Source organism: Topomyia yanbarensis, chromosome 1, assembly GCF_030247195.1.
Source record: "Topomyia yanbarensis strain Yona2022 chromosome 1, ASM3024719v1, whole genome shotgun sequence".
Lineage (NCBI taxonomy): Eukaryota > Metazoa > Arthropoda > Insecta > Diptera > Culicidae > Topomyia > Topomyia yanbarensis.
In genome coordinates, this window is record NC_080670.1 from 204,065,893 (window position 1) to 204,090,523 (window position 24,631).

Here is a 24,631-nt window from a genome sequence, read left to right on the forward strand (position 1 = left end):
ATCGACTTTTCCACATCCAACTCGGTGTGTTGCCAACCCGCATCAGAGCTTAAGTACGAAATCGTCTGGAAAGCGAACAAACTGATTTTGGTGCCTTAGGTAGTATTCGTTCGCGGGCGTGTATGAATAGCATACCTAGCGTGTTCTTCATCGTTGGCTTCCGGATGAAACAAAATCCCAAGCGGCAATGTTTGCGAGGAATCCAATCATTTGTCAATTTCAGGAAACGTTCGGCTAGGGCTAACGTGTTGGCTGACATCAGTACACACACTATGGCGAAGATAGCCGAGTTCCGTAAGCCTAAACTCCATTTTCACAATAAGGCAATATCTCACTTCACGAAAATCCAGAGCAAAATTTGAAGTCAATGACCGAGTGACGCCAACGGCGTTGGGCAAGGCCAGCGCTTTTTCATCATCTTTATGACAGCAAGAATAAATACAATGCTTTCTTTGTTCTCGAGACAGTACACACTAGATCGAGAGGCTGCTAGTTGTCGTTCACTTGCCTCGATTGTAGGTCTGACTCGGGCAGAAGTAGAAAGTAGACTACCAGTAGCATGCTGACTACGGTATATTAGTCATGGCGAACGTCCACGGACAGAGCACACTCACGGAATAGACGGCGACTTTGGACTAATGGTCGAGCTGTTCTGCTCCCTGAATAACTTAGGAAGGTCACCAAGATCAAGCTGCTAGTAACGAGCATTAAATCTAAACGTAAGCAGAAGGCTGAATCAGCCGAAAATAGCTCTAGAGAAAGTCTCAGAACGCGCCACGGCCGGAACTGAGGAGGCACCGCAATATTCACTCGGCGAAAAGAATGACGGACACGTCGGGGGAGAAAGACACTCCGATGAAAAAAAAAATCCTGCAGCGATCAGTGGAACGTGGCTGGCGCATCGTGAAATGCGATCAGACGCGAAGCTGAAAATACTGCCGCAATCGGAAGAAACGGATAAGAAATAGAAGAAGAAAGAAAAATGCCAGTCTTCTCGGTAGAGATACAAGAGCGATACACTGAAGGGAACGACAGAACATCGTACGCGGTTCTTCCCAAGAGAGTGAGAGCGGACCTGGAGCTGAAAGAGTTGCTAAAACGAAGTGCACTCACAAAGGCGAGATGTTATACGAGCTGAAGAAGGATCATTCCGTGAAGAACTCGGTCTACCGCGATGTTGTTGCTAACGGGTGTTCAATAAAAAATGGGAATGATTTTAATACCTCTCTGTAATTAAAGTAAAGAGCGTATTTTTTTCTCTCCAAGCGAATTGTACTCCCTAGGAACGGGTGCTGGCAGTTCAATCGAAGATGTCGTCAAAACAGCAAGCACTCCGCGAGCGTGTTGTACGGTTTTACGAAACGCATGGTCATCGTGGAGAAAAGTTTACGGTAGACCACTTTCGAGACGAAAACGTGCCCGTGAGTATAGTTTACCGGATCCTATATCACTGCATACCCTGATTCACCGACCCCTCAAGACTGGAGGACGCCAAATTTCACATCATTTGGACAATTCTAGACCCCCGCCCACTTCGCTTGAAATTTTTGAAATTGGTGCTATGGGAAAATGTGGAGGAAAAATATATTAAATGCTATAACTTTTGAAGTAGCAATCATAAAATTATAATTTATACCTCTTTTTAAAGGAAATAACCTTAGTATTGGAATGAAGATATACCTGTTTCTATAAAAATACGGGAAAGTGGGGTACTGGGTCATCTTGACCTCAAAATCATTTATTTTTTTGAATTTTTCTGCTCCTTTGTGCAAACCATACATATTTATTGCAGTTTTTCTAATGTGAAAAAATCTCAGAAATCGAACGAAACCTTTTTGATCTTTGTCCAAATACGAAAAGTTGGGGTTATAGGGCCTTTTGTCATTCATATTAAACTTTATCATTTTCTCGTGCATATATCTCTATTATTCTTCATTCAATTTTCATAAATTGTACCTTGTTGAACGTGGAAAATCCTTAGGAACAAAATAAAAATAGATTCGTTACCGGTGAAATTCAGAAACATTAAATTATCTCACATATAGTCTCGATTTCACATTTTTATCATAAAATCGCGCATATTAACTCCATTTAACAACATTCTTATTTAATTTACTATTTATAGTGAAAAATGCGCTTAGGAATCACATGAGAAAAGTTTCATACCTGGAAAAATAGGTGAAGTTGAGGTATTAGGATATTTAATGAAAAAAATGTAGTTTATAGAGTTAATTTTTAAAAAATTGATGTTTTTGAATTTTAACGCAAACGAATCTATTTTTGTTGTATTTCCAAGAATTTTTCTTGTACAACGAGGTACAATTTATTAAAATTGAATGAAGAATAATAGAGATATATGCATGAGAAAATGATGTAATTTAATATAAATGACAAAAGGCCCTACAACCCCAACTTCTCGTATTCGTACAAAAGTCTAAAAGATTCCGTTCGATTTCTGAGATTTTTTCACATTAGAAAAACTGCAAAATATGTATGATTTGCACCACGTAGCAAATTTTTTTTAAAAAATAGGGGATTTTGGGGCCAAAATGACCCAGTACCCCACTTTCTCGTATTTTTCTAGGAATTGGAATTCTTTATTCCAATACTAAGGTTATTTCCTTTAACTTTTTATAAAATTGTAATAATAAATTGTTATTTATTATAAAATTGTATTATAAAATTGTAAATATAAATTGTAATTTTCTGATTGCTACTTCAAAAGTTATAGCATTTAATATATTTTTCCTCCACATTTTCCCATAGCACCAATTTCAAAAATTTCAAGCGAAGTGCGCGGGGGTCTAGAATTGTCCAAATGATGTGAAATTTGGCATCTGAGCTTACTTTGACATTTGTCACAATATGAGAGGGGGGGCCTTTGAGAATCCAAAAAAATGTTTTTTTGCGATGCCCTACTGGGCGCACTAATCGACTCGTTAGTCGGACAAACGCCGGTTGATGTAGAAGTGGGGTAGAAGGTAGACCAACTATTGGCGAATCTGCGGGCGTTTGGTAGTGTTAAAACTGTGGAAGATTTTTACAATTACAGGTACTAGGTTCCAGCGAATGGACAAGATAGTTTCCTGCGATTATTTCTAACTTATTTTTCAGACCTCGTTGACTATAGTTCCGGCAGTGTATTAAAACGGTAAACTTCAAACCACAAGAACATATTGCTTGCCATACCAGCACTTTTTGGACCAAACTTCTACACATGAATCAAACTGAGCGGATCGGGTACAGTTTAGTTTTCATTTCGACGGCAGTATAGTATCGTGGACCTGGAAGGGGCTTTGAATCCTCTTTCACATAGGTCTCGTCGTCTTCTAAAATGCAAAACTAGCTAATACAGATGCCGGGCCCGGTTTATTAATCTTTCTATATGGCTTCAGACTGACTGATTTTTTATATGTTAGATCATTCCGACGCTCGTTCCTGTATTATTGATCAAAGCGCTTATCGACATTGATATTGACATACTACTGTATCGATTTTTGTTGAACATTTTCAGCAAATTGAAGACTAAGAAAAAGGTGCGCTGTGAAAAGTGAAGTACGGACAGGTATTCTAGAACGAATCAGTTATAAACTTACAACGGAAAACTAGAGCTAGACAGGCTCATCTGGGCATGATCGAAAAGAGCAAATATCGATACAGTAGAAATTTGTAGCAATTAAAACATAACATTGATTTATTCTTCCTAACTTCCATTGTCAGTCGAGTTTATCGCCTCTGATGCAAAGAGGAACGGCGCCGACGGTTGAATATGGTAAGCGTGAGCGACACTCAGCCCAGTTGGTCTGCGTTCAATCCCAGCCGAGGTCGTTGAGATTTTTCTGAGGTGAAAAAATTCTGAGGTCACGCCTTCCTTCGGAAGGGAAATAAAGGCGTTGGTCCTCGGTCCATGAGTTGATGGGTCGATATCTAGTCCAGATAGTGGGAGTCACCTCTCTGGACTCGGTGTTTGGCCTCGTAGCGGAAATAGACCGATGGAAAAGATGCAAAGAGCAGTAAGATCGTTTTTGGACGTGCTGAGAACCGGCAGTGACACTATTCCGGTCGAAATCACGACACGAAGCGCGTTGTTTGGTCAAATAGCTTGTAACAACAACTATTTAAATGAATTGTAACCACGACAAGCACAAGCAAGCACTTTGTTCGGTCAAACTGAACTGGTTGACGGGTTTGTTAAAATAAAATGTGGAAACTAGATCGCAGCTCAGAATAATAAAATTAAGTCCCGCATAGACGCGTTTGGGTCCAGTTTGGTATACCGAAAAAGAACAAGAACAACGTTTCTTTAGCATTACTAAGGTGGTTCACTCGCGTAAAAAACCAATCAAAGAAATAAACGGGGCAAATGCCAACGCTAGATTTTATAACCATTTTACATGCCCCCCACCAAGCAAACCAACTACAACAACAACCAGGAAAGAGTTTCTAACTCCCGGTTTCGTAGGGAGGGGGTAATCATAATAATCGCACTCAAGCGAATCGCTTGCGATACACCTAATCCCATTGGACACAGGTGAGTGGGGAACCATTCCGGAAACTCATCGCACCTGGGGGGGAGTGTGCTCGAAGAAAATCAGTACGCGTGATGTAAATAAAATACCATGAACGACGTCACGCTCAATTCATTCCCCGCTTAACTTATAACGATGGGTCGTTTCGAAAGGAGTCTAGGACGAGGGTGGCAAGTTGGAGAAATAAAGAGAGCTGGATCAGTTACGTGCTATAATTTTCACACTTTTCAAGGTTTAATTTGAAAAGCTGTGTAAATAATTCGCACGTCATTAGAAATCGAAATTGTTGAATTGTGTTAGAATTAAATTTACATCTGGAAATTCAATTTCAACGTTTGAAAAATGGCTGACCCGGTCACGATCCCAGCACACCATGACTTGATTGATACTAGGTCCGATGACAACGAATGCCGAGTAGAGCTGAATCGAACGTCAGATCCACGATTGTGACTGACATCGGAGCTGTGAAAATCCGAAATCAATTCACCATACCTACCCGAAGGTGGTACGGACAATGGACATGCAGTTTGAGTCATGATGCTGCGCACTTTTTGTGCCCTTGGTGACTGACTAACTGACTGGCTGGCTGGACTGCACTGGTAGCAATCAGTTGCTTTTGCATTGGTCGGTCTACTTCCATAGCCGTTTAGCAGCGAAAATGAGGAAGTAATATGTAGTAGCAAGCAGTCCGTTTAACGGCGTGAGATTTTCTCACGATTTGTGCCAGAAGAAGTCAGGAGGCCAGGGGAGAAGAACATGTTTAATTCGCTTAAAAGAGAATGTAAAAGGATCGATAATGCTTACAGCAAATGAACGGGGTATCCCCCGTCCGGGGAGGTTACATTTTAGGTGGAGGTAGGTCGTTGTTGGTGTTCGCGTTTGGTGTCGGACCAGAAATGATTTCACGAGAGAGAGATCTGGACGGTTTTACTTACTCATTCGTTGCACCTGATTGAAACACGTATCTTTTAATTATTCACAAATATAAAAAAATCGTAAAACTTAATTTGCGACGCCCGTAACTGTTTCTAACATTTGACAGTTTGTCGTGGCCTACTGGGTGATTCGTGAAAAAAATATCGATGAAGGTAAAGGGTGTTGATAAAGGTACGGAATACGATGGAATGTCAATCCTCTCTGTTTATTTATTTTTTTATTTATGACAAGGCAATTTTACGAACCCATTTAATACGCTGCTTGAAGTTATATCGCAATGTTCCTTCCTTCGGTAAAATCTGCCCTCACTGACCAGCATCCGCGCAGTAAATTCCACCGGCCCGTTAAACGGGCTGCTGCGAGAGAAATTTCCTGCCTACTGCGATGCTGACTGGTTGCATGGAGGTGAAAATCATCTTCAGCGGATAATCGGAGAGAGACGATTCATTTCCGGCAGCGAAAAAGGCTCCCATCAGAGAGGTAGAGAAAGAGAGAGATTGAGAACAATAAAAGAGAGTACAAGGGAAAAAGGCGCCCAACCAGAGACCAGTTTTCCGATTTTCATCATTACAATCGCGTACGGGTACGAGAACGGACTTGTCCTTCACCGTGGAAGCAACAGAGTGGAAGCAGTACAGATTGGTACAGAGTCAAGGTGCACTCATTTGCAGACGGGGTCCATGATCTGAACTTTGTTTTTTTCACATCCGCTGCCTGTTCCGAAGGACCACCGACCACACACACACACGGATTGGGGGGTCGGTTCGTTGGTGCGCGTTTTGGGCGTGTGTTTGTCGTAGGAAGAATTTTCCACGGATTGGAAACGTACGGACGCCGAAAGAAGATAAAACACGGGAGCAAACGGAAGTTACTGTATCCGATTAGTGATATTTTAATCTAGATTATTGGAATAGACCGGATTTTGGATAAGATTTCATTTTTTCAACTAAGAAGAAGGAAAATCAATTCAATTCCTTGAAAGGGAATAGTGAGAGAGTGCTATGCCAAGGTGACTTGTGCAGTGAGTAACGAAACGAAACGAAAAAAAAAGGAAGTTCAAACCGGAGCTAATTTGCTAATTGAGGATCCAGTGACCGAAGCGAAAGAAAGAAGATGAGTGAATTTCCGGCAGTGGTGGAGTTGAACGTCGGTGGTACCCTGTACGCGACTAGTTTGGATACTTTGAAGCTGGAGGAGGGTTCCTGGTTGCGGGAAGTTTTCAGTGGAAGCGCCGACGATGCACCGAAGGATAGTCAAGGTCGGTTCTTCATCGACCGGGATGGAGTGTTGTTTCGGTATGTGTTGGATTACCTGCGCGATCCGGCCAAGTTTAGAATCCCTGCAGAATTCCGCGAGCGAGATCGGCTACGGAAGGAGGCGGAGTTCTACCGGTTGGGCGGTATGATCGAGGCAGTGACCAAGGATCCGGGCTGTATCACGATCGGCTACCGGGGTAGCTTCCAGTTCGGTCGCGACGGGTTGGCTGATGTTAAGTTCCGGAAGATTACCCGACTGTTGGTTCACGGACGGGTGGCGGTCTGTCGGGAGGTATTCGGGGATACGCTGAACGAGTCCCGCGATCCGGATCACGGAGGTCCGGATCGATACACGGCTCGGTTTTTCCTGAAGCACGTTTTCATCGAGCAGGCGTTCGACATGTTGCAGGATAACGGTTTCCGGTGTGTCGGAAGCTGTGGTTCCGGTACGGCCGGATCGGTGAATGAGAACCTGAAACCGGGAGTTGATTCCGAGGAGAATCGCTGGAATCACTACAATGAGTTTGTTTTTCTCCGTGATTAAGCGGGGGTGAGAACCGAAGGACGGAGATTGGCGTGCATTTGAAATCGGTTGAAGATCAAGCGTTATCGGGCAGGGGACAGACAGATGGAACTGTTTTTACTTTTATTAGGTATCATGCAACCGAGCGAGGGATTGAAACCAAGGTATAGTGCTGATTTTGTGACACGTTCGGTTGACTAGTTTTAGTGCAGGAACCTATTTAGAGCATAAAACAAAAATCACTACATCAAACGTGACATGCATCGATTTCGACGGTCGGTTCGTTATAACGAGATAGCACGAAGAAAGTGGGTGGACTGGTTGAAAATCCCGACGGGGCCCGGGCGAACGAAGAGCCACATCATCATCATTATCGCTTTTATCGCGATTGCTGGTCGGGACCCGTTCCCGGAACGGTTGCTGCAAAGAGAAGCGTACGGTTCTTGTTTTGGTTGGTGACGGGAGAAGGGGAGGGGAAAATCAAAACGACCCGGAAGTGGTGAACGGAATAATTTGAAGCACTGAGACGGAACAAATGGAACACCCTTCGTCACTCAGTCTGTGTACGTTCGAGGGGCGGGGGGGATGTTTGTTTCGAGACCCACGTCACAATCATAGGACTGTTCGTGTTTGGAATGTGACACTGCCGAAGCGATCTTTGATGTGGTTAACGATGATGCTGGTGTCGATGATGATGATGATGAAGAAGAGAAATTGATTGACAAAGTGAAAAGCTAGAATGGGAAGACGTTGGGATTTTTTTCGGCAACATATTCATTTCAGGATGTTTGAAATGAGGTCAGAAATTGGAATTTTTAAAATTTATTTCAATGAAATGCGTAGTTTTATCTTCGATGGAAAAAAAGAATATAATCATTGAACAGAAAAAAAACATTGTAGAAGCAGCCATGAATATATTTGATGAATGAATAATAAAATTGATCCTTCTTCATTTCATGAGCTGTTCTCTAAGACAGCGTTAAACTCACCGGTTATGAAGAATTTTGACCGATATCTTTCGAGTTTTGTACCAAGTATGCTCTGTAGCAAGATCGGTTTCAACTTCAATATCCGAATACTCGATCGCCTTGCTGTGAAATGAAGGCAAAATGCAATGTTTGATTCTGCGGTTGCCCGCTTGTTGCAATTCCTCCGCCTTATCCAACAATTCGATCAAATCGATGAATAACAAAATTAGAGTTACTCTTCAATTTAATACACTGAAACCTCTATTTACGAACTCTTTTTTACGTCCTGTTTGATATATGCAACTTTAATACGAATTGAATCCGAAAAAACGTACTCTTTTTGCACGAAAGTTCGTAACAAAATTTTAATACCCACAGTATAATATGAAGTTGTATACAATTTAACATATTCTAAGCAAACTGTTTGCTAATAAAAGTTGGGTATTTTCAGAATGAAGGTTGACGAGTGTATGACGGAAATCGATGTCTGAGGCCATTTAGAAAACCAGTGTGGCGACTTTCTGTTTAGATAAAATCTAAATAACCTCAACAATAAGGGTATTTTCGGAATGATGCTGACGAGTACATGACAGAAATCGATGTCTAGAGCCATTTTGAAACTTAGGATGGCGACATCCGGTTTAGATAAATTCAAAATGAGAATTTTTGGAATGAGGGTGAACAGTAGATGACGCAAATCGATGTCTGAAGCCATTTTGAAATCCAAGATGGCGCATACCAGTTCAAATATTTCTCTAGCCTCAAAAATATTCGCGAATTTGAAATGGGACAATTATATAATAGGTATATATATATATATAATTCACGCAAAAAACTGTATTAATCAACAATTTTCCGTACTGAACAAAACGGAAATGGAAAATAAATAATGATTTTACCCATTTCAGTTCTGACAACTGTTTCATCATCTTGAGATTACTGGACGTTTGCTGTGCTACAGACGCGGGTGCACCACCGTTAAATTGGATGGCTTCTTCTGTTTCCGGAAGACAGAAGAAACAAATTTTTCTGCTGAAATCTCCCTAGCGACGGTAGTGACGAAAACCAGATTATCTTGCTTCTCTAAAAAAACCGCTCATCCCATAGGAACCCCCACTGTTCAACCTGTCAGGCTCTCTTTTGCTGTCTGCTGTTGTCGAGCAGAGCTAGATTCAATCAGATGATTCTTCTGGATGCATAATGAAAGCTCCTTGTAAAATCAGTGGTCTCCTGGCAGGGATTTAGCAGCACGCTGTTGTATTCTATCAAAAAGTCTACATTTTCATAAATATTTTCTTGGGAGACAGAACCACCCAAGTATCCATAAGCATTAAGCCATAGCACAATTTTGACTATACATTTGTACTAATGTTGCATTGAAACTCAATTATAGCATTAACAATGCAATCAAGCTCTATATTAGCATCATGAATGCATACATGCACAGCCGAAATATAGGATTGTCGTTTGCTTTCGATACGTATATAAAGCTGATATATGTACATGCTTGAAGGATCTTTACAGCATGTATGCTTTACATGTACATTTAGTGCCAAATATAAAGCCGATATAATGCTAACAACATATGCAATATAGCTTACACAGAAAGAGTTGCGCACTTGCCGTAAGGACGAGGCTAGGTACCTTTGTTCAAGACTTACTAAAGTTGATTTTCAAAAAACATTATGCATATCGTGTAAGAACGAAACTTCGATAAGGATATTCATTACAATGCATTAGAAGGAAGTCACGGTTCCAAACAGTATTTTTAAATTTTTCCTTTTTTGTTTATCATACCGAAATGGAAATTTAAAAATCGTTGCAAAACCACATTACAGAAAATGACAGCCAATTCAAGCTTTCTAATGGCATGACTTTAGTGCACTGGTGCTATATAATAGCATTAGTACCGCAAAAACGGGCTGTCAATCTCTGCACAGTAATAGCACAATATTTCGCCTTTTCTGACATAAAACTGGCATTATATCACAATATTTGGCTTAGCGGCTCTTTAGAACTGCCTATGTAGATCTAAAGCAGATATTAGGCTACGTTAGAATGCTTATTGGTTACCTGGGCAGACTCAAAAAAAATGCGAATGACATAGTGACCCAGAATGAAGCTGTCACTCCGAGCCATGACAAAGTAACCATCGAGAAAAAAAATTGTCTTACTCTTGCTTCCGAACAATAAGTTTCTTTGATTTTTTTTTGTCTAGGTTGATCAAAGTTATTATTGAAACAGTGGAAATTCTTGAAAATTCCATTTTGGCCCGCACTTCAACAATAACAATAACGAAACTAATATAATCTTGAAACTAATTTAAAATTTCTCAACAATGTAAAAAATTCGGAGGGGGTCCGGACCTCCAGGACCCTCTCCTTGGATCCGCCACTGTCTAAAACCCAATCAATGTGGATATTTTTGGAACGGTTTTGACTGGTAAACGCCAAATATCGATGTTTGACACCATTCTTAAGATGGCAGTTTCTGGTTAAGCGGAATTTCCTAAAACCCAATCAATATGGATATTGGGCGGAGTGGGCTCGATGAATGCATAATAAAGATCAATATATGAGTCAATACAAAACCGTGACAGTTGAGTCATAAAACTGGTAAAATCTGGGGTAGACCAAATCTGGTATTTACTATATTATTAAAGTTAATTAAATTTTCACTAAACACGTCAAGCACGTTCTAAGAATACCCATATTGATGATATTTTAAAGAATTGCGCTTAACCGGAAGCCACCATCATGGTCTTCAAAATGGCGTCAAACATCAAATTTTGGCGTGTACACGTTAGTCCTGCTCCGAAAACAGCCATATTGTTGAAGATCCGTCATTACCACCTTTTCAAAATTCATCAAGTACTTTGCATTCAAAAGTGCTTAGAATAGATTCAGAAACCGTGTTAATTGTACGTCCGAATACATTGAACCCTTTCATGCCCAACTTTTTTCTAATGCATGAAGGGTTTTTACAAAACATTTTTTTCTTGAAAAGCCTTTTTCATAAAGATAGGTGCTTTCCTCGAAGTGCTGCCCAGTCAAAAAGGGCAAGTTGCTGGCTAACGGGGGGCTATTTGCCAACTCGAATGCGCTAATTGCCCTTCAATTTGCCAGCAAATTGCTGGCAATTAGGAGGCTATTTCAAATGCAACATTTGGGATTCATTATCTACTCACATAAAGTTATCACTACACTAGGTAATCACCACCAAACTATAGGAAGAATCAATAGTAAAATTGACATTGCCACCAAAACTTATCACAATCTGACTTTTATTAAGAGTTTAGGTCAGATATCTTGTTCCACTATATTTACACACGATTCCACAATTTTCCACATTCGTTGGCTAAATGAAGTGCACTAGACAAACAAAATACAAGCGAGAACACGCCAATCGTTTAAAAAAAAACTATTTTAAGCTTAAGCCAAACATGAACCGCCATGTTTGAAAAACGCAAAATCAACCAAGTCCTTTTCAGCCGCCAGAAAATTTGTCTAAGTATTGAAATTGCCTTTAAATCGCATTCGCAAATTGCATTTGTTCCTAGGGGCAATTAGCACAGGCGAGTTGAGTTAAACGTCAAACTGTTTAAATCGCCTGACCATGTTCGTCCGCATTTTTTTTGACAGGGTGGAAGCTGCTGAATTTTTACCTTCCAATGCTCAATACAGTTCTCCTAGAATATTTACAATAGTCCAATTGCATGAAAAACTTAGCCAAAGACAATCCAAATTGATAGGTTTTATCAGTTTTTAATAATATTGCAACATAACGAAGATATATGTAAAATTCATTTTCCGTCGTCAACATAAACTGTCCCTGGCAGCACTGCTCCATCGGAATCAAAATAGATTGTTTGCAATAACTTCAGTTCTAGAGCTGATCCTTGTAACTGTTATTACTCAACTGAAAGGCAATAGTCACATTTGTTAGCATTACTTGTTTTTGTGAGCAAATCTTGCCTCAATCAGAAGTTATAGCTGTTTAAAAACGTAGTTGTTCCCAAACAACATGGGCATGAATGGGTTAAGCGCCTGCCTGATTAATTTTGACTATCGCAAGTATTTTTGCTTCATGAAAAGTGTTGATGTTTACATTTCGTGCGCACAGTTTTCTCTTTCTCTCTCTATCTAAGGTTTTACCAATAGCTTTAGGCTGGGAACCATTTGGCGAAATTTTTAACTTTTGGACACTTCGGAAGTTATTTGCAAAATACCCCTGCTCTGGAACATGATTAAAATTGATAGAGCGATAGTGGAATTTGACACCTCGATAGTTAAAATTTTGTACATGGTGCAGAATAAAAAGGTGGAAACATTTTCTGTACCTAATCGAGGTTGTCAATATTTTTTAATTCAAAATTAAGGGATAAAGATAAAAACGATAATGTGTTGTGTCAAGCTTTGTTTGGGTTATTCCATGATGTGGATGTTTACGTTTCGAGGCTATAGCTTTCATACTTAACGTAATAACAAAAAAAACTGATTTAAAAATATCGAAAAATGTTCACACCTATACCAATTTGAGGTCATCGCAGCTGTCATTTGTTAATCCTAATAACTATCGAAATGTCAACTTTCGAAATGGTTTGCTCTCTTGGTTAAATTTTGCCATTCGAGAGAAAATAACTTTCAAACTGTCAAATTTTAACTAAAAGTTTAAAAAAATCGCCAAATAAAAATTCACAGCCTTAATAGGCACGACATCAATGGCATTGTTTGTCTATTCAGCCAATGCATCGTTTTGTCGCATGGTGGCAGCTTGAAGGATCCCACCAAAACATAACTTCTTCACGAGCGTGCCATTTTTCGACGAAATGCTTCAATTTATCGGTATAAACATACGCGCATCGATCGCTTTAGCTTTGTTTAGACGGCAGAGAAAGGCACTGAAACACTTCTCGGAAATGGCTGCCTACAGCTACACCTTCTGTTCGAATTTTGCGATTTGCTGGCAATATTCAATATCGTCTCGGGGTTGCCTGTCTGTTGTCAGTGTAACTTCCACTTAATTCATGGTGCGAAAATGATGAATTTCCGACTCGCAAAGTGCTTAGGGTGAAGTGTACGGAATCAAATTAGTATTTTTCGTGTTGTTTCGCTGTACTGTTTAGTGCTCGCTGTATTTTTGTACTGTCGGTGTTTTGGCTTCAATTTCGTGTCTGTGATTCGACAGACTAGGTTCGTTAGAAACGTGCTAACCCTTTATAATTTCCATTATTTGAGTGCTGCTTAAGGACATTATACAAGCGAGCCACACCCGTCTCCCCTGCCTAACCATGTATCTGACATGAGCAAATCAAAAAATACGTTTTTCAATACACTAACCTTGCCGGTGTACCACGAAACTGCTATTTGAGGAAGCTAGAACACTTTCCTATACAACCAACCCGAGTTTTTGACGGAATTCTATCTGTAGCCCTTATTTTGTGCGAAAATATCATCCCTCTCTACTTGGGGTTCCTTTTCCAAACACTCCTATTTTTCTTCTTCTCATTTTCAGTGCACTTCTTCAAATGCACTAAAATCAAACACCACTGCAAAAACATTCGCGAAACTTTAATCGTTTATTAACAAAACTTCAAATTTTCTGCCAATGTGCAGATGACCGAGGGAAAATGTCCGAAAACTCTCATTTGTGCGTTTGAATTTTCACTTCGAATTCCATTTTTTCTCAATGTAAACAAGTGCGTCGGTGCCTAGCAACAAGCGTGCGTTCCTGGCTTCCACATATCTTCACCTTAACTTGAGGTCCAGTACTTCGCTGCTAACTGCGTTCATAAATGTAGGCTTATCTCCCTTGTTACATACATCTACATCATTTGACGAAAGGTATTCTAGTAGGTACTCACCTCTGGTATTTATATCCGTGCTAGCCCATACTGTGTGATGTGCATTGACATCATATCCAATGATGAACGATTTATTATGTTTTTGCAGTACTTTATAAATGAATCGATTTCAAAAGATGGAGCTGTATCCATCCGTATCGCCAGGGAAGTAAACAGATGTGATTACAATCTCCTGCTTGCCCCTACCAGTCGAGGCCTCTACTGTTATTGCAATGACGTCTCGTTGAATGCAAGACGGATAAAGGTGTGAACATTTTTTTTCTGTGTGTGAGTGCGGTTGACATTTTTCTTTGATGAAGCCGAGAAAACAAGAGAATATGAAAAAGAAAAGCACAAACAAATGACGTAGTGGGCCTTTCTGTTGCCGTAAGTTTTGTTTCGGTTCGGCCATAGTTAATTTAATCGGTTTTTTTCGGGGTAAAAAGTGTCCCTAAGTGTTCTAATCGGTAGATCCGAGGTGAAGCTCGGCCTTTTCTCACTTTTCGTCGTGCGCCAAAGAATCAGGATGCTCGTTCGGATGTTTATGTTTACTTCAGGGGGCCCCGGCCGCCATGCTTATTTTTTGCAAGTAATAAAACTAATACACTCAAAAGTGTCAAATGTTCCCACTTTTTTCTCCATCTTGCATTGAATGAATCCCGAAATTGGAGAGAATTTTATTACTCAGTTTATTAAAGCTGCGGCCTTTGGAGCTGGTTGGTCTTTAGAATATACTAACTTGTAAGCTGAGGAATTTAAACAAAAAAATTGTGCCCAAGGCTCCTGTATTAGAGCAATGTCTAGATGATTTTTGGTGAACTTGTCACTTAGCGAGTCTCATCTCGGGTATAAACTACTGCAATTGTGAACGTATTTGAAAAAAAAATCTTATCAAAATGGAGTCCAGAAATTCGTAATTGATAACTTCCCTTTAATTTGACTGTAGGGTTTCTATGGCAAAGCTTGCTTTGCTTTTCGAAACGTGAAAACTGCTTCCCCCCAAAATAAAAATATCTCAACACAATCCTTCGGACCTTTATTGATCCAACGTTGGACGACATCCAACCGATCAATTCATATCATGGAACCCATATTCGACGAATCGGAAGCCACTTTACAAAACTTCTCAGTAGGCGTCTATCACGAAGAGCCACTTGAAGAAATCGGTTTTTCTTTATTTTTCCATCGCTTCCAATATCGTCCGAAATTCCTGATTAAAATTAAACTTGACGGATGAAAGTAATCACTTTCGCAAACGGAATACTAATTTCTTCCTCCTCGAGGCGGGCGATAATTTTCGCACGTTTCGGCCCCGGGGGGATGCTCCATTCCATGATGGCTACACTACAGTACTTGTTATTAACATTTTGCGCTCCGTGCTTTTTCGGTGTAGCAATAGGTCCTTCTCGCATAGAATTTATTATTTTTTATCGATAAACCTTTAAATATTTCTAGAGACAATTCTGCATGAACAAAATTAATTTTTTTGCGTTTTGCGAGTTCAAAACACCTCCCGTTTGCCTTCTGTTAGCGTTCATCGGGGAAAGTTGCTAGCCAGCGGAAGGCCATTTGCATTAAAGTTACAACTCAATTTTTGAACAATTTTAATAAATCGTAGACACTAATAAAACATTCACTCTTGCGAAAGTGATGTTATAATTTTGAACTCTTTCAATGAAAAATAAGCGAAAAAAGGAATTCGATTCGTTGGGAATGCTCTATTTCGTTCAGTTTCACCCTTCCACCTTCGATAAGCTTTGGCCGAAATGGAACCACCTTCTTCCTTAGCGACCCCGTCAGACGTTACGGGAAGCTACCGGGGTTGTTTAAATGATGAAAAATGAGATGATTATAAATTCAGACAATGTGCTACGGACCTTGTGTATACCAAATTGAGAGGAATATCTAAACAATTACCGGCTTTTTTCAATTGAATTGGGGCTCGGGAAGACGATAGATGAGATTCGTTGGATGGGAATCCGGTTCAAAGAGCTAGAGCAGGCACACCAATACGGTGGACGATATCTGGTTGAAGGTTTCCAAACTGATACACTTTTGCAATCAACAAACATCTCGTTGTCTTGGTTACGGCAAAACGACACAGGAAGCCAGCGAGCAAACGTCAAAGAAGGTTTGAAGAGTGATTGTAGTAGGCCGGAGGAAATATTTGCAAACAGATAAATTATTTTCTTTCTAGTTGTTCACAATTTGAACAAATTTATACTAAACACTAGTGAGAAACGATTACTATTACACTCTTGTACAGAAAAATGTCTCCTTTGCCTGTAGACAGGGTTGGCAGTTCAACTAAAAATATCTGGCGAAATCTGGCACTTGATAGCGACCTCAAAGTCATCGAAATTTGGCATATATTTTAGTTTTCATAGAATGTGCATCAATCAATTTTTTGTAAAATTTGGGACATTATTACCCAAATTTCCAAAATGTGTATGTAGCTGCTTCTAAAACCTACAAATCGGGTCTTTTTGTCTGGAAGCTGCCAAAACCTCTGGCTGTGTCAAATAAATCTGGCATAATGGCATCCCTGCCTGTAGAACGAAGTAGAACACGCACACAATCTCGCATTAACTCAACTACACATGTATTACTACCTAGATGAAGAGAAAAAAAGGTGGAAACATTTGACGCTTTTGAGTGGATTAGTTTTATACTTGCGAAAAAATTAAACATGGCGTCCGGGGCCTTGGAAGTAAACATAAACATCCGGACGAGTATCTTGATTCTGTGGCATACGATGAAAAAAGAGAAAAGGGCCGAGCTTCACCTCGGATCTTCTATTTATCCCGAAAATACCGATAAAACATAATTATGGCCAAACCGAAACAAAACTTATGGCAACAGAGGAAGCCCACAACGTCTTTTGTTTATGTTTTTCTTCTTCATATCCTCCACCTGCATAGAAAAAAAATGTGCCCACCTGTACCCGTCTTGGATTAGTACATTATCGAACTGTCAAAATTCCTCATTTAGATATATCTCGAATACTTTTTCAAATAGGTGTATCTATCAATGAAATTCTCATTATTTATTTTCGCTTCCGTTAATTGATCTATCTATCAATACAAGTTGCCGAAAAATCAGCAATTTGAATTGAACTTGTTTGACAGATTCGTTTTGCTGAAAATTTAGTAATTCAAATTGTCAAATTGACAGCGCAATTGCCGGATTCTCAGTAGTCCGGGTTGGATTGCTGTAAATCCGGAAATTGCGCTGTCAATTTGACTTACTGAATTTTCAGCAAAGCGAATCTGTCAATCAGTTTCAATTTAAATTGCCGATTTTTCGGCATCTTGCATTGCTGAAACTTTCAGCTGATGAAAATTCAGCAAATTTTTGCTGAAATCGACAACCAAAGTTTGGTGTGTACGATCTGTACATACATAGAAAATAAGCAAGAGAGTGAATGTTTTGACGTTTCTTTGACAAATGAAGCCAACAGCTGACTTCCTGGCTCAGCTAGTTGCCAAAAATGACAGCGAACGCGCTTTAAACAACGTTCACATTACTACGAGCCAACGTTGTTAACTCGATTCGAAATTTGTCGAATACAAATAAACTTTATTTTGATGTGTCTAACTGGTGGTCAGCTGGTAGAAGCCTTCGGATTAATTCGGGCAAAAGCAATGCAAGAAAATTATTTCAAAAGCCACTGATAAACTATATTTTACTGTTCGTGTGAACAGACCTTAAACATTTGAAACGTAGCTAACACTACTGGCGTTTAGTGGCAGCTTCAGGCAACAAACGGTATTCACGAGGCTGGAAATATGCGAGTCAACGTCAGTGAAGAACAGCGAAAACAGCAAAGTTCCTAGCTTGCTTGCTTGAGGCACATCTGACATGTTGAAAAAACTATATGATTCATTAATTCCCAGATTCACAAACAGAGCACGATATACAAAATATGATTATAAGCATATCGTCAGTATATCAGTCATTCAGAGTTCACTGTCAATTGAATAACAGCTTTTAGTCATTGGACTTTTTACCTGTTTACTTTCAATTGAAGACACTATCTCAGCTTATGGTTCTCAGTACTATCTCAGCTTATGGAAGAGAAACCTTCAAATGAACCACATTGAAAACAAGATAATAAATACAGGTAGAAGTAATCTTTAATTCAGGATGTGAATTAATTTTTTAGGTTGCTTTAATGATTGATGCCATTTTGAAAACCAAGGTGACGGGTTACGATTATCACCAAACAGTAAAACTATCATCAATATGGGTGTTAATTGAAAAGCGAAAGGTGGCAATTAGTAGGTGATGTTAATCGATGATTGGTATCATTTTGAAACCCCGAAATGGCGTCTTCCGGTTATCACAAAACAGTGAAAACTGCCATCCGATATGGATGTCATATGGAAAGTGGCGTCAGTAGGTGATGAAAATCAGCGATTGGTGCCATTCTGTAAAGGAAAATTCCGGTTTTCACAAAACAGCGATAACTATCATCAATATGGGTGTCATATGAAAGGTGACAGTCAGTAGAAGATGCAAATTTAAGATTGCCTTTGCACTTTGAACGAGTTGTATTTTTTACGTTTCCGATTGTCAGCACCAGACTTGAGACGCATTAGTCGACACACTAGCAACAAAATTAGCTCTAGTTAGACGCTATATCTACGTCTTGCATGGCGCCTAAACAATTGGTTGGGTTTGAGTGATGTCTTGGATAACCAAGTACAGAAGTGTGGTCCTCGAATCAAAAGACAATTTCTGTATTATCATCTGCGAACAAAAACTTCTGTTCTCGGAACAAATTAGTTGTGTAGTCGTCAGACAGGGACGTTTGATCTTTTTGATTTAACTTCTAACTGGTGCCAATTTTGGTGCTAGTTAAGATTTATCGACTAACTGACCCAAAGTCTAATGTTAGTTACTGATGAGACGAATCCGAAACTACAATTCCGGGTATGGTAAGGTGCAGTCTTGTACAAAAAGCATTGGGTTCAATTAAAAAATCCATCGACAATATGGGTGTCATTTGAAAAGAAGTTGTCAGAAGACGACGAAAATAGATGACTTCGTTTTGAAATCCAAGATGGCGGCTATAAAAATTAAATTATCACAAATTATCATCAATGTGGGTGTCATTTGACAGGTGATGGTCATTGGATAAAGGAAATTGATGATTAACACTGTTTTGAAATTCAGGGTGACGGTTTATTGGTGCCACAAAACAGCAAAAAGCTTCCTCAGTATTGATGTCAGTTGAAAGGGGTTGTCAGTACATGTCGGAAATGGGTGACATTTCCCATTTTGAAGCCCAAAAGGAGGGCTTCCGGTAGCCAGAGAACTCTAAAAATCGTCAATACGGGTGTCAATTGAAAGGTATTGTTTAGTAGATAGCCTTTATTCTACATTACGACGGAGCAATTTTTCGTACGAAGCCGCAATCTTGGATTTCAAAATGGCCTCAATCATAAATTTTCGTCATCTACTGACCACCCGTCTTCAAATAATACCCATATTGATGATATTTTTCACTGTCTTGTAGCAACTGGAAATCGCCATCTTGAATTACAAAATGGCCTCAACTGAACAGCCCCTTCCAAATGATACCCATATTGATGGTAGTTCCCACTGTTTTGTGGTAACCGCAAGCCGCCATGTTGAATAATAAATTTTTGCCATCCGCCGATCATAACCTTTCCAATGATACCCATATTGCACAGTTCACACCAAATCGAACTGCACAGTTTGAAAGTGTGATGAATCAAAAGTGTGATCAAAAGTGCATCTCCTTTGACCTGACAAATTTTTGACATTGAAACGTGTCAAAAACCGACTTCTTCTTACTTTTACTAGTTGTTAGGATAGCATGGCTGCCGGTCTCGAGGTTTTTATAATATATTTGATCGAAAAAATTAATTTCATTTGGCAACCATGGAAAAACTGTGGTAGCGAAGTGCATCGAAAATCCAACTTTCAAAGCAATAAACAATATTGATTGACCCATATTGATGATGTTTTTCACTGTTCTGTGGTAACCGGAAGCCGCCATCTTCGATTACAAACTGGCCTCAATCATCAGTTTTCGTCATTAACTGATCAGCCCATTTCAAATGATACCCATATTGATAGTAGTTCTCGCTGTTTTGTGATAGCCGGAAGCCGTCATCTTGAATCTCAAAATGGCCTCAATCATCAATTTCCGTCATATACCGACAGCAACATTTTTGCCGTTATCTTGTACTTGAAAATGGCTTTAATCATCAATATCCATCATCTATCACCAAATACCCTTGACCTTGGACAATTTCGACTGTTTACCCGAATCTCATTTGACGGGTGTTCACTGGGTCAATTGATAGCGGAATTTTTTTCATTTGACACGAGCAAACGAAGTAGATTGAATATCAACTGCAACTCATTTGAAAGCAACGATGAATGAAGAGCCATGAACTGAACAGCAGTTTGAAAGCAACCGATGTGTTAAATGCCTATGAATCTTGTCATGGCCGACTGATTGGCTGTATGATAATCAAACGAGAATGTGATCAAAAAGATCCAAATTTTCTTCTTTGGGAGAAATTTAGCATCGTAAAAATCGCCAATCGGTTCCCAGCCTAAGTCGTTCAGATTTCATAAACTTTTCAAAAGGGCATCGTTCAGCAACATTTCGTAATGTAAAAAACAGTGTTTTAATCAACTCAGGAAAGCATCGGATTAAAAGTCTACTTCCGTACAAGAAAAACATATTTCACGTACCAATAAGCTACTTCAGTCGATATCGAAACACCTCCCCTGCCAATCGGGGTCACATTTATCCCAGGAATAGAATCGCATTACCCTAATTGCTTTTCCTACTATTACTACTCCCGTCACTACTAGTTCCACCGCACACAGTAAATCTCAAAAGACTGCTAGTAAACCGTGCCCCTCGTTACCTTCTGATTTCTCGCGTGTTTTTTGCAAACGGCCAATACTGTCAAAATTCACTTTGAAATTCCGGACAACCCGTAACTCGCCGAGAATTTAACATTTTATGAAAGAGAAAAGTTTTCTCTTTCATCCGCTGTTCTGATTTATAGTCGGCGACTAATGGTCTGTCCAGAATTTCCTCTCAAAGTGAATTTTGACAGTATGCTTATTGGCCCTTTTCAAAAAACAGATTTGTTCCTTCACTCAAGCACATCATCTTGTTCCCGCTCCCGTGAAACTTTCCCCGATATTGATTTTTCCTTCCGTTGTCACGTTTGACTTCCTCCTCCCACAACGAAACGAGGGTCAAGTTCTCTGTCCCGAATCCTGAAGACAAGCAGGTCCATTAGAAAAAACCTCTCATTTGGAGGGTCTTCTCGCTGATAAAGGTGAACGTAGAAAAGCAAAAAAAAGAAAACACCTATTTTTGGGTTGGGTTAACTTACGACAAATGGCAAAAAACGTAGCAGGCGACGTAAAATTCATTTTTTGGATCCACTTATCTGTTATATATTTTTGATTACTTTGCCAGGGCGGGTTAGAATCAAAGGCATCAAAGTAGGCTCGAGCTCGTGTACCTATATGCCATTTTCTTATCCCACCTGGATAAGAAGAGGTTTGGTTACTGGAATTGAAGTAGATTTTTTGAATATATTGCAGTGACTCTTGTGCCAAAAAGACTCCATCTCATCAGATGCCAAGTTGTTTCCGTCGAAAATGCTTCGGGCTAGATTGCCTTGCCACACTCACACACACACACACAGATCAACTCGAATGATTCGAAAAACTTCGAAAGTGGAAAGACGAGGAATAGATGCGTCCTTTGCCAATGGCGGTCGCATAACTTTCGTAGCCCCTTGAGGTGATGCGTACCGTTATTGGACCGATCGTTTAGAGTTTAATAGGAAGAAGGTGAACTCAAATCAGTTGATTGGATCATACCGTGATTGGAATCTAGCCTGGATGAAAGAAAAAAATACAAACCGGTCCGTTCCGTCGAAATCGATGCATTCTTCAATACACACACATACACGTTTCTAACTATATCTGTCCGTATAGGTTTTTATCAAAAGGTACAATCAGTTTGAGGAAATGTATCATTTCTCGACTATTCAACAGCAAACTATACCCACCGAGCTTTGTTGATACAATCGTGAAGAAGATTGAGTATTTAGATATTTTAGTTGTCCATCAGAAGAAAAAAAATTCTCGAAAAATTGTGTTTTTAAAACGACGAGAAAGTGCGATAAAAACGGGTATTCACTGTAACTTCCACAATATTTAGGATCTACTAAAAATATTTATATTGTTGTCTATTATTCAAATTCTCTTTCTCTCACATAATCAACTTAACTTCTTTGGAAAATGTATTGTTAATGAATCAGTGAAGCAAAGGGCAGGGCTCCTAGAATTGCGCTTACCGAACCTAACAATCGAAACAGTATTAAGTGCTCCATAAACCAACACGTAATTTCACGCCGCTGTAAACAACCAACCACACACAACTTGATTGGCTCTTACAAAATTGTAAAAGAGACCCCTCTTAAAACACGCTTCTGGGATCCCTCTAACAAAACCCAAACCACGCAAAAACATCAAAAAACGAAAACACTCCCGCTCCCGCTAATGAACCATAAATACCCATTAGAGCGCTAAAAGCAAACTTTCACTTGATGACACCTATCTTCCCCCCCCCCCCCTGAACAGTAAACACAGGCTTAAAATCCCACACCGAAAACACCAAACTGACTCTTTTCGTGGGAAAAAAGCACCAAAATATGACCTCCGCCATCTTGAAAATGTGACATGTCAGAAAAACAGCAAAAACACATAAATGAACCACCACCGCCGCCGCCATCGCGTTAGGCCTCTTTCGGTATCCACGTCTCTTAATCCGAGTAGACTATACAGCCGCTCGAACTAAAAACCATCGTCACGGACACGACCACCACGCAACACGTACTCTGTAACTGTTTTCCATCTCCGTCTCCGACAGAGTCGAGTTGAAGGAAGTTTCCGGTCAGCATGGCAGAATGTCTGCCAAGCGGATTAAATTCCAGCGGGCCGCTGATGCGTTTGGTTTTCGACGGCATTCCAGTTCTACAGATGGAAGGCGCAAAAGTAACCTAGCCGACGACGACGACAGTTTCTGTCGAGTCTGTTTCACGAGAAAAACTGAGAAATGGCTAAAAATTCCACTCTTGCAGTAGGGTTGGGTAAAGGAATTAAGCTTATAATTCACTGGGAAATGGTTTCGATTTTCCGAGAATGGAACGAATTGTTCTTCTAACGATAAGCCTTACGCTCACGATTGTTTTTTTACGAAATGAAGTCTATTTTAGGATTAAAGTGTCCAACATCGCGTCTGTTTCATATTGCATTTGCCGATTAGAAATCTACTTTAAACGACCGGACTATTTCGGAATTTGGTTAGGTTTTCGTTTTGTCATTCGTTCCGTTGCACCCCAAAGAGACTTTTGCTCCATCGACTACATCTTAAATGTTTCCGATTTTTGCTGTAAACAAAAAAAAACAGCTAACTTAACTAGCTACCATGCAAAGAATCGAAAAATAAACGGAATAAAAGTGAAAGCGACCGAATAATTCTTATTTGTAGATAGGACATATTGAAAAATAAGCCTGTGGATTTTTCAAGGATGACAATTCCATACCTCACCGCATGCTTTTTTGATCAAGCAAGCTACGCTTACGAGTGCTACGAATGCACCATAGAATTAAAATTTTTGACAGCTGATTTACAATCACAGATGCAAAGTCAAGTGAACGGAGTTTGGTTTGTTTTCATCACGAAATAACTAACTTCAAGCAGCTTTTGCAGTGCAAAATGTTTTGTTTTCATAACGATTTAGTACCAGCTCATTTCTAAAGGCAAAATCAATACTGCGAATCCGGTGTGAGTTGACTATATCTAGATGAACGACTCTCTCATAGTGGGACACGTGAAGAGTGCGACCCAGTGCTTCACCAAACTGCGACCGTGCTTTTTTTTTTTTGGATTGGGCCTAAATAGTCGTCAACGATGTATCTAAACACCCGTATACGGGAATTTTCAAACAAACCTACAAAAGTGGTCCAATCATCGTGTTACCTTCCAGCACCTGCAGTAGTGCCAGCTTCTAACAAAACTTTGTTTCAAAATGCTTAGCTTTTGCATACGAAACCGCTGAAGAATCTCATTGAACGCCGTTTTATGGTTCTGGTGTTTGGAAGGTCAGTGATAACTGCTGCCGAAGATCCTCGTGATCTTTCAGCAATACCTGCACCTACTGTCACTCATCACTAGTCAGCGGCTCTTATTCGGTTTCTTTTCGGAACAGTTTCGTTGCTCTCGGCAAAGGAAGCTGTCGCTCGCAACTTAGGAAATCAGTTTGAGAACCCGATCAGGATTTTGCCACGGATGATGAAATGGTGTCGACAGTGATAATCATCTACCGCGAGTTTCCGAAACCCTCCCTAGAATGTTCTCAACACGCTCGATCGTAGCATCGTACCTCAGAGGAATTCGACGAGAAGTTCCGAATGTCAAATCTTGCTTGAGCATGTATGGACTTCACTTTTATCACGTGTTGAACCGATTTATGGATCGTGTATACACTATCCAGGTAGTA

General features: G+C 39.9%; 2 protein-coding genes across 3 annotated transcripts in view; one reads left to right on the plus strand and one right to left on the minus strand.

Annotated features, from left to right (window-relative positions):
* The window catches only part of LOC131688929 (uncharacterized), a 74,183-nt gene that overhangs the window by 19,990 nt on the left and 29,562 nt on the right, over nucleotides 1-24,631 (minus strand). The window contains exon 1 of one of the 2 annotated variants that reach the window (XM_058973558.1): nucleotides 5,465-5,588. The exons of the other annotated variant lie outside the window; for it this stretch is intronic. The gene's annotated coding sequence lies outside the window, so the exon portion shown is untranslated. Of the gene's footprint in view, nucleotides 1-5,464; nucleotides 5,589-24,631 lie in introns of those variants that run through there. 2 annotated transcript variants of the gene reach the window in all.
* Nucleotides 6,050-17,248, plus strand: LOC131688920 (BTB/POZ domain-containing protein KCTD8). Its single transcript, XM_058973545.1, has one exon. The coding sequence runs from the start codon at nucleotides 6,579-6,581 to the stop codon at nucleotides 7,263-7,265; it is 687 nt and encodes a 228-aa protein (XP_058829528.1). The 5' UTR covers nucleotides 6,050-6,578; the 3' UTR covers nucleotides 7,266-17,248.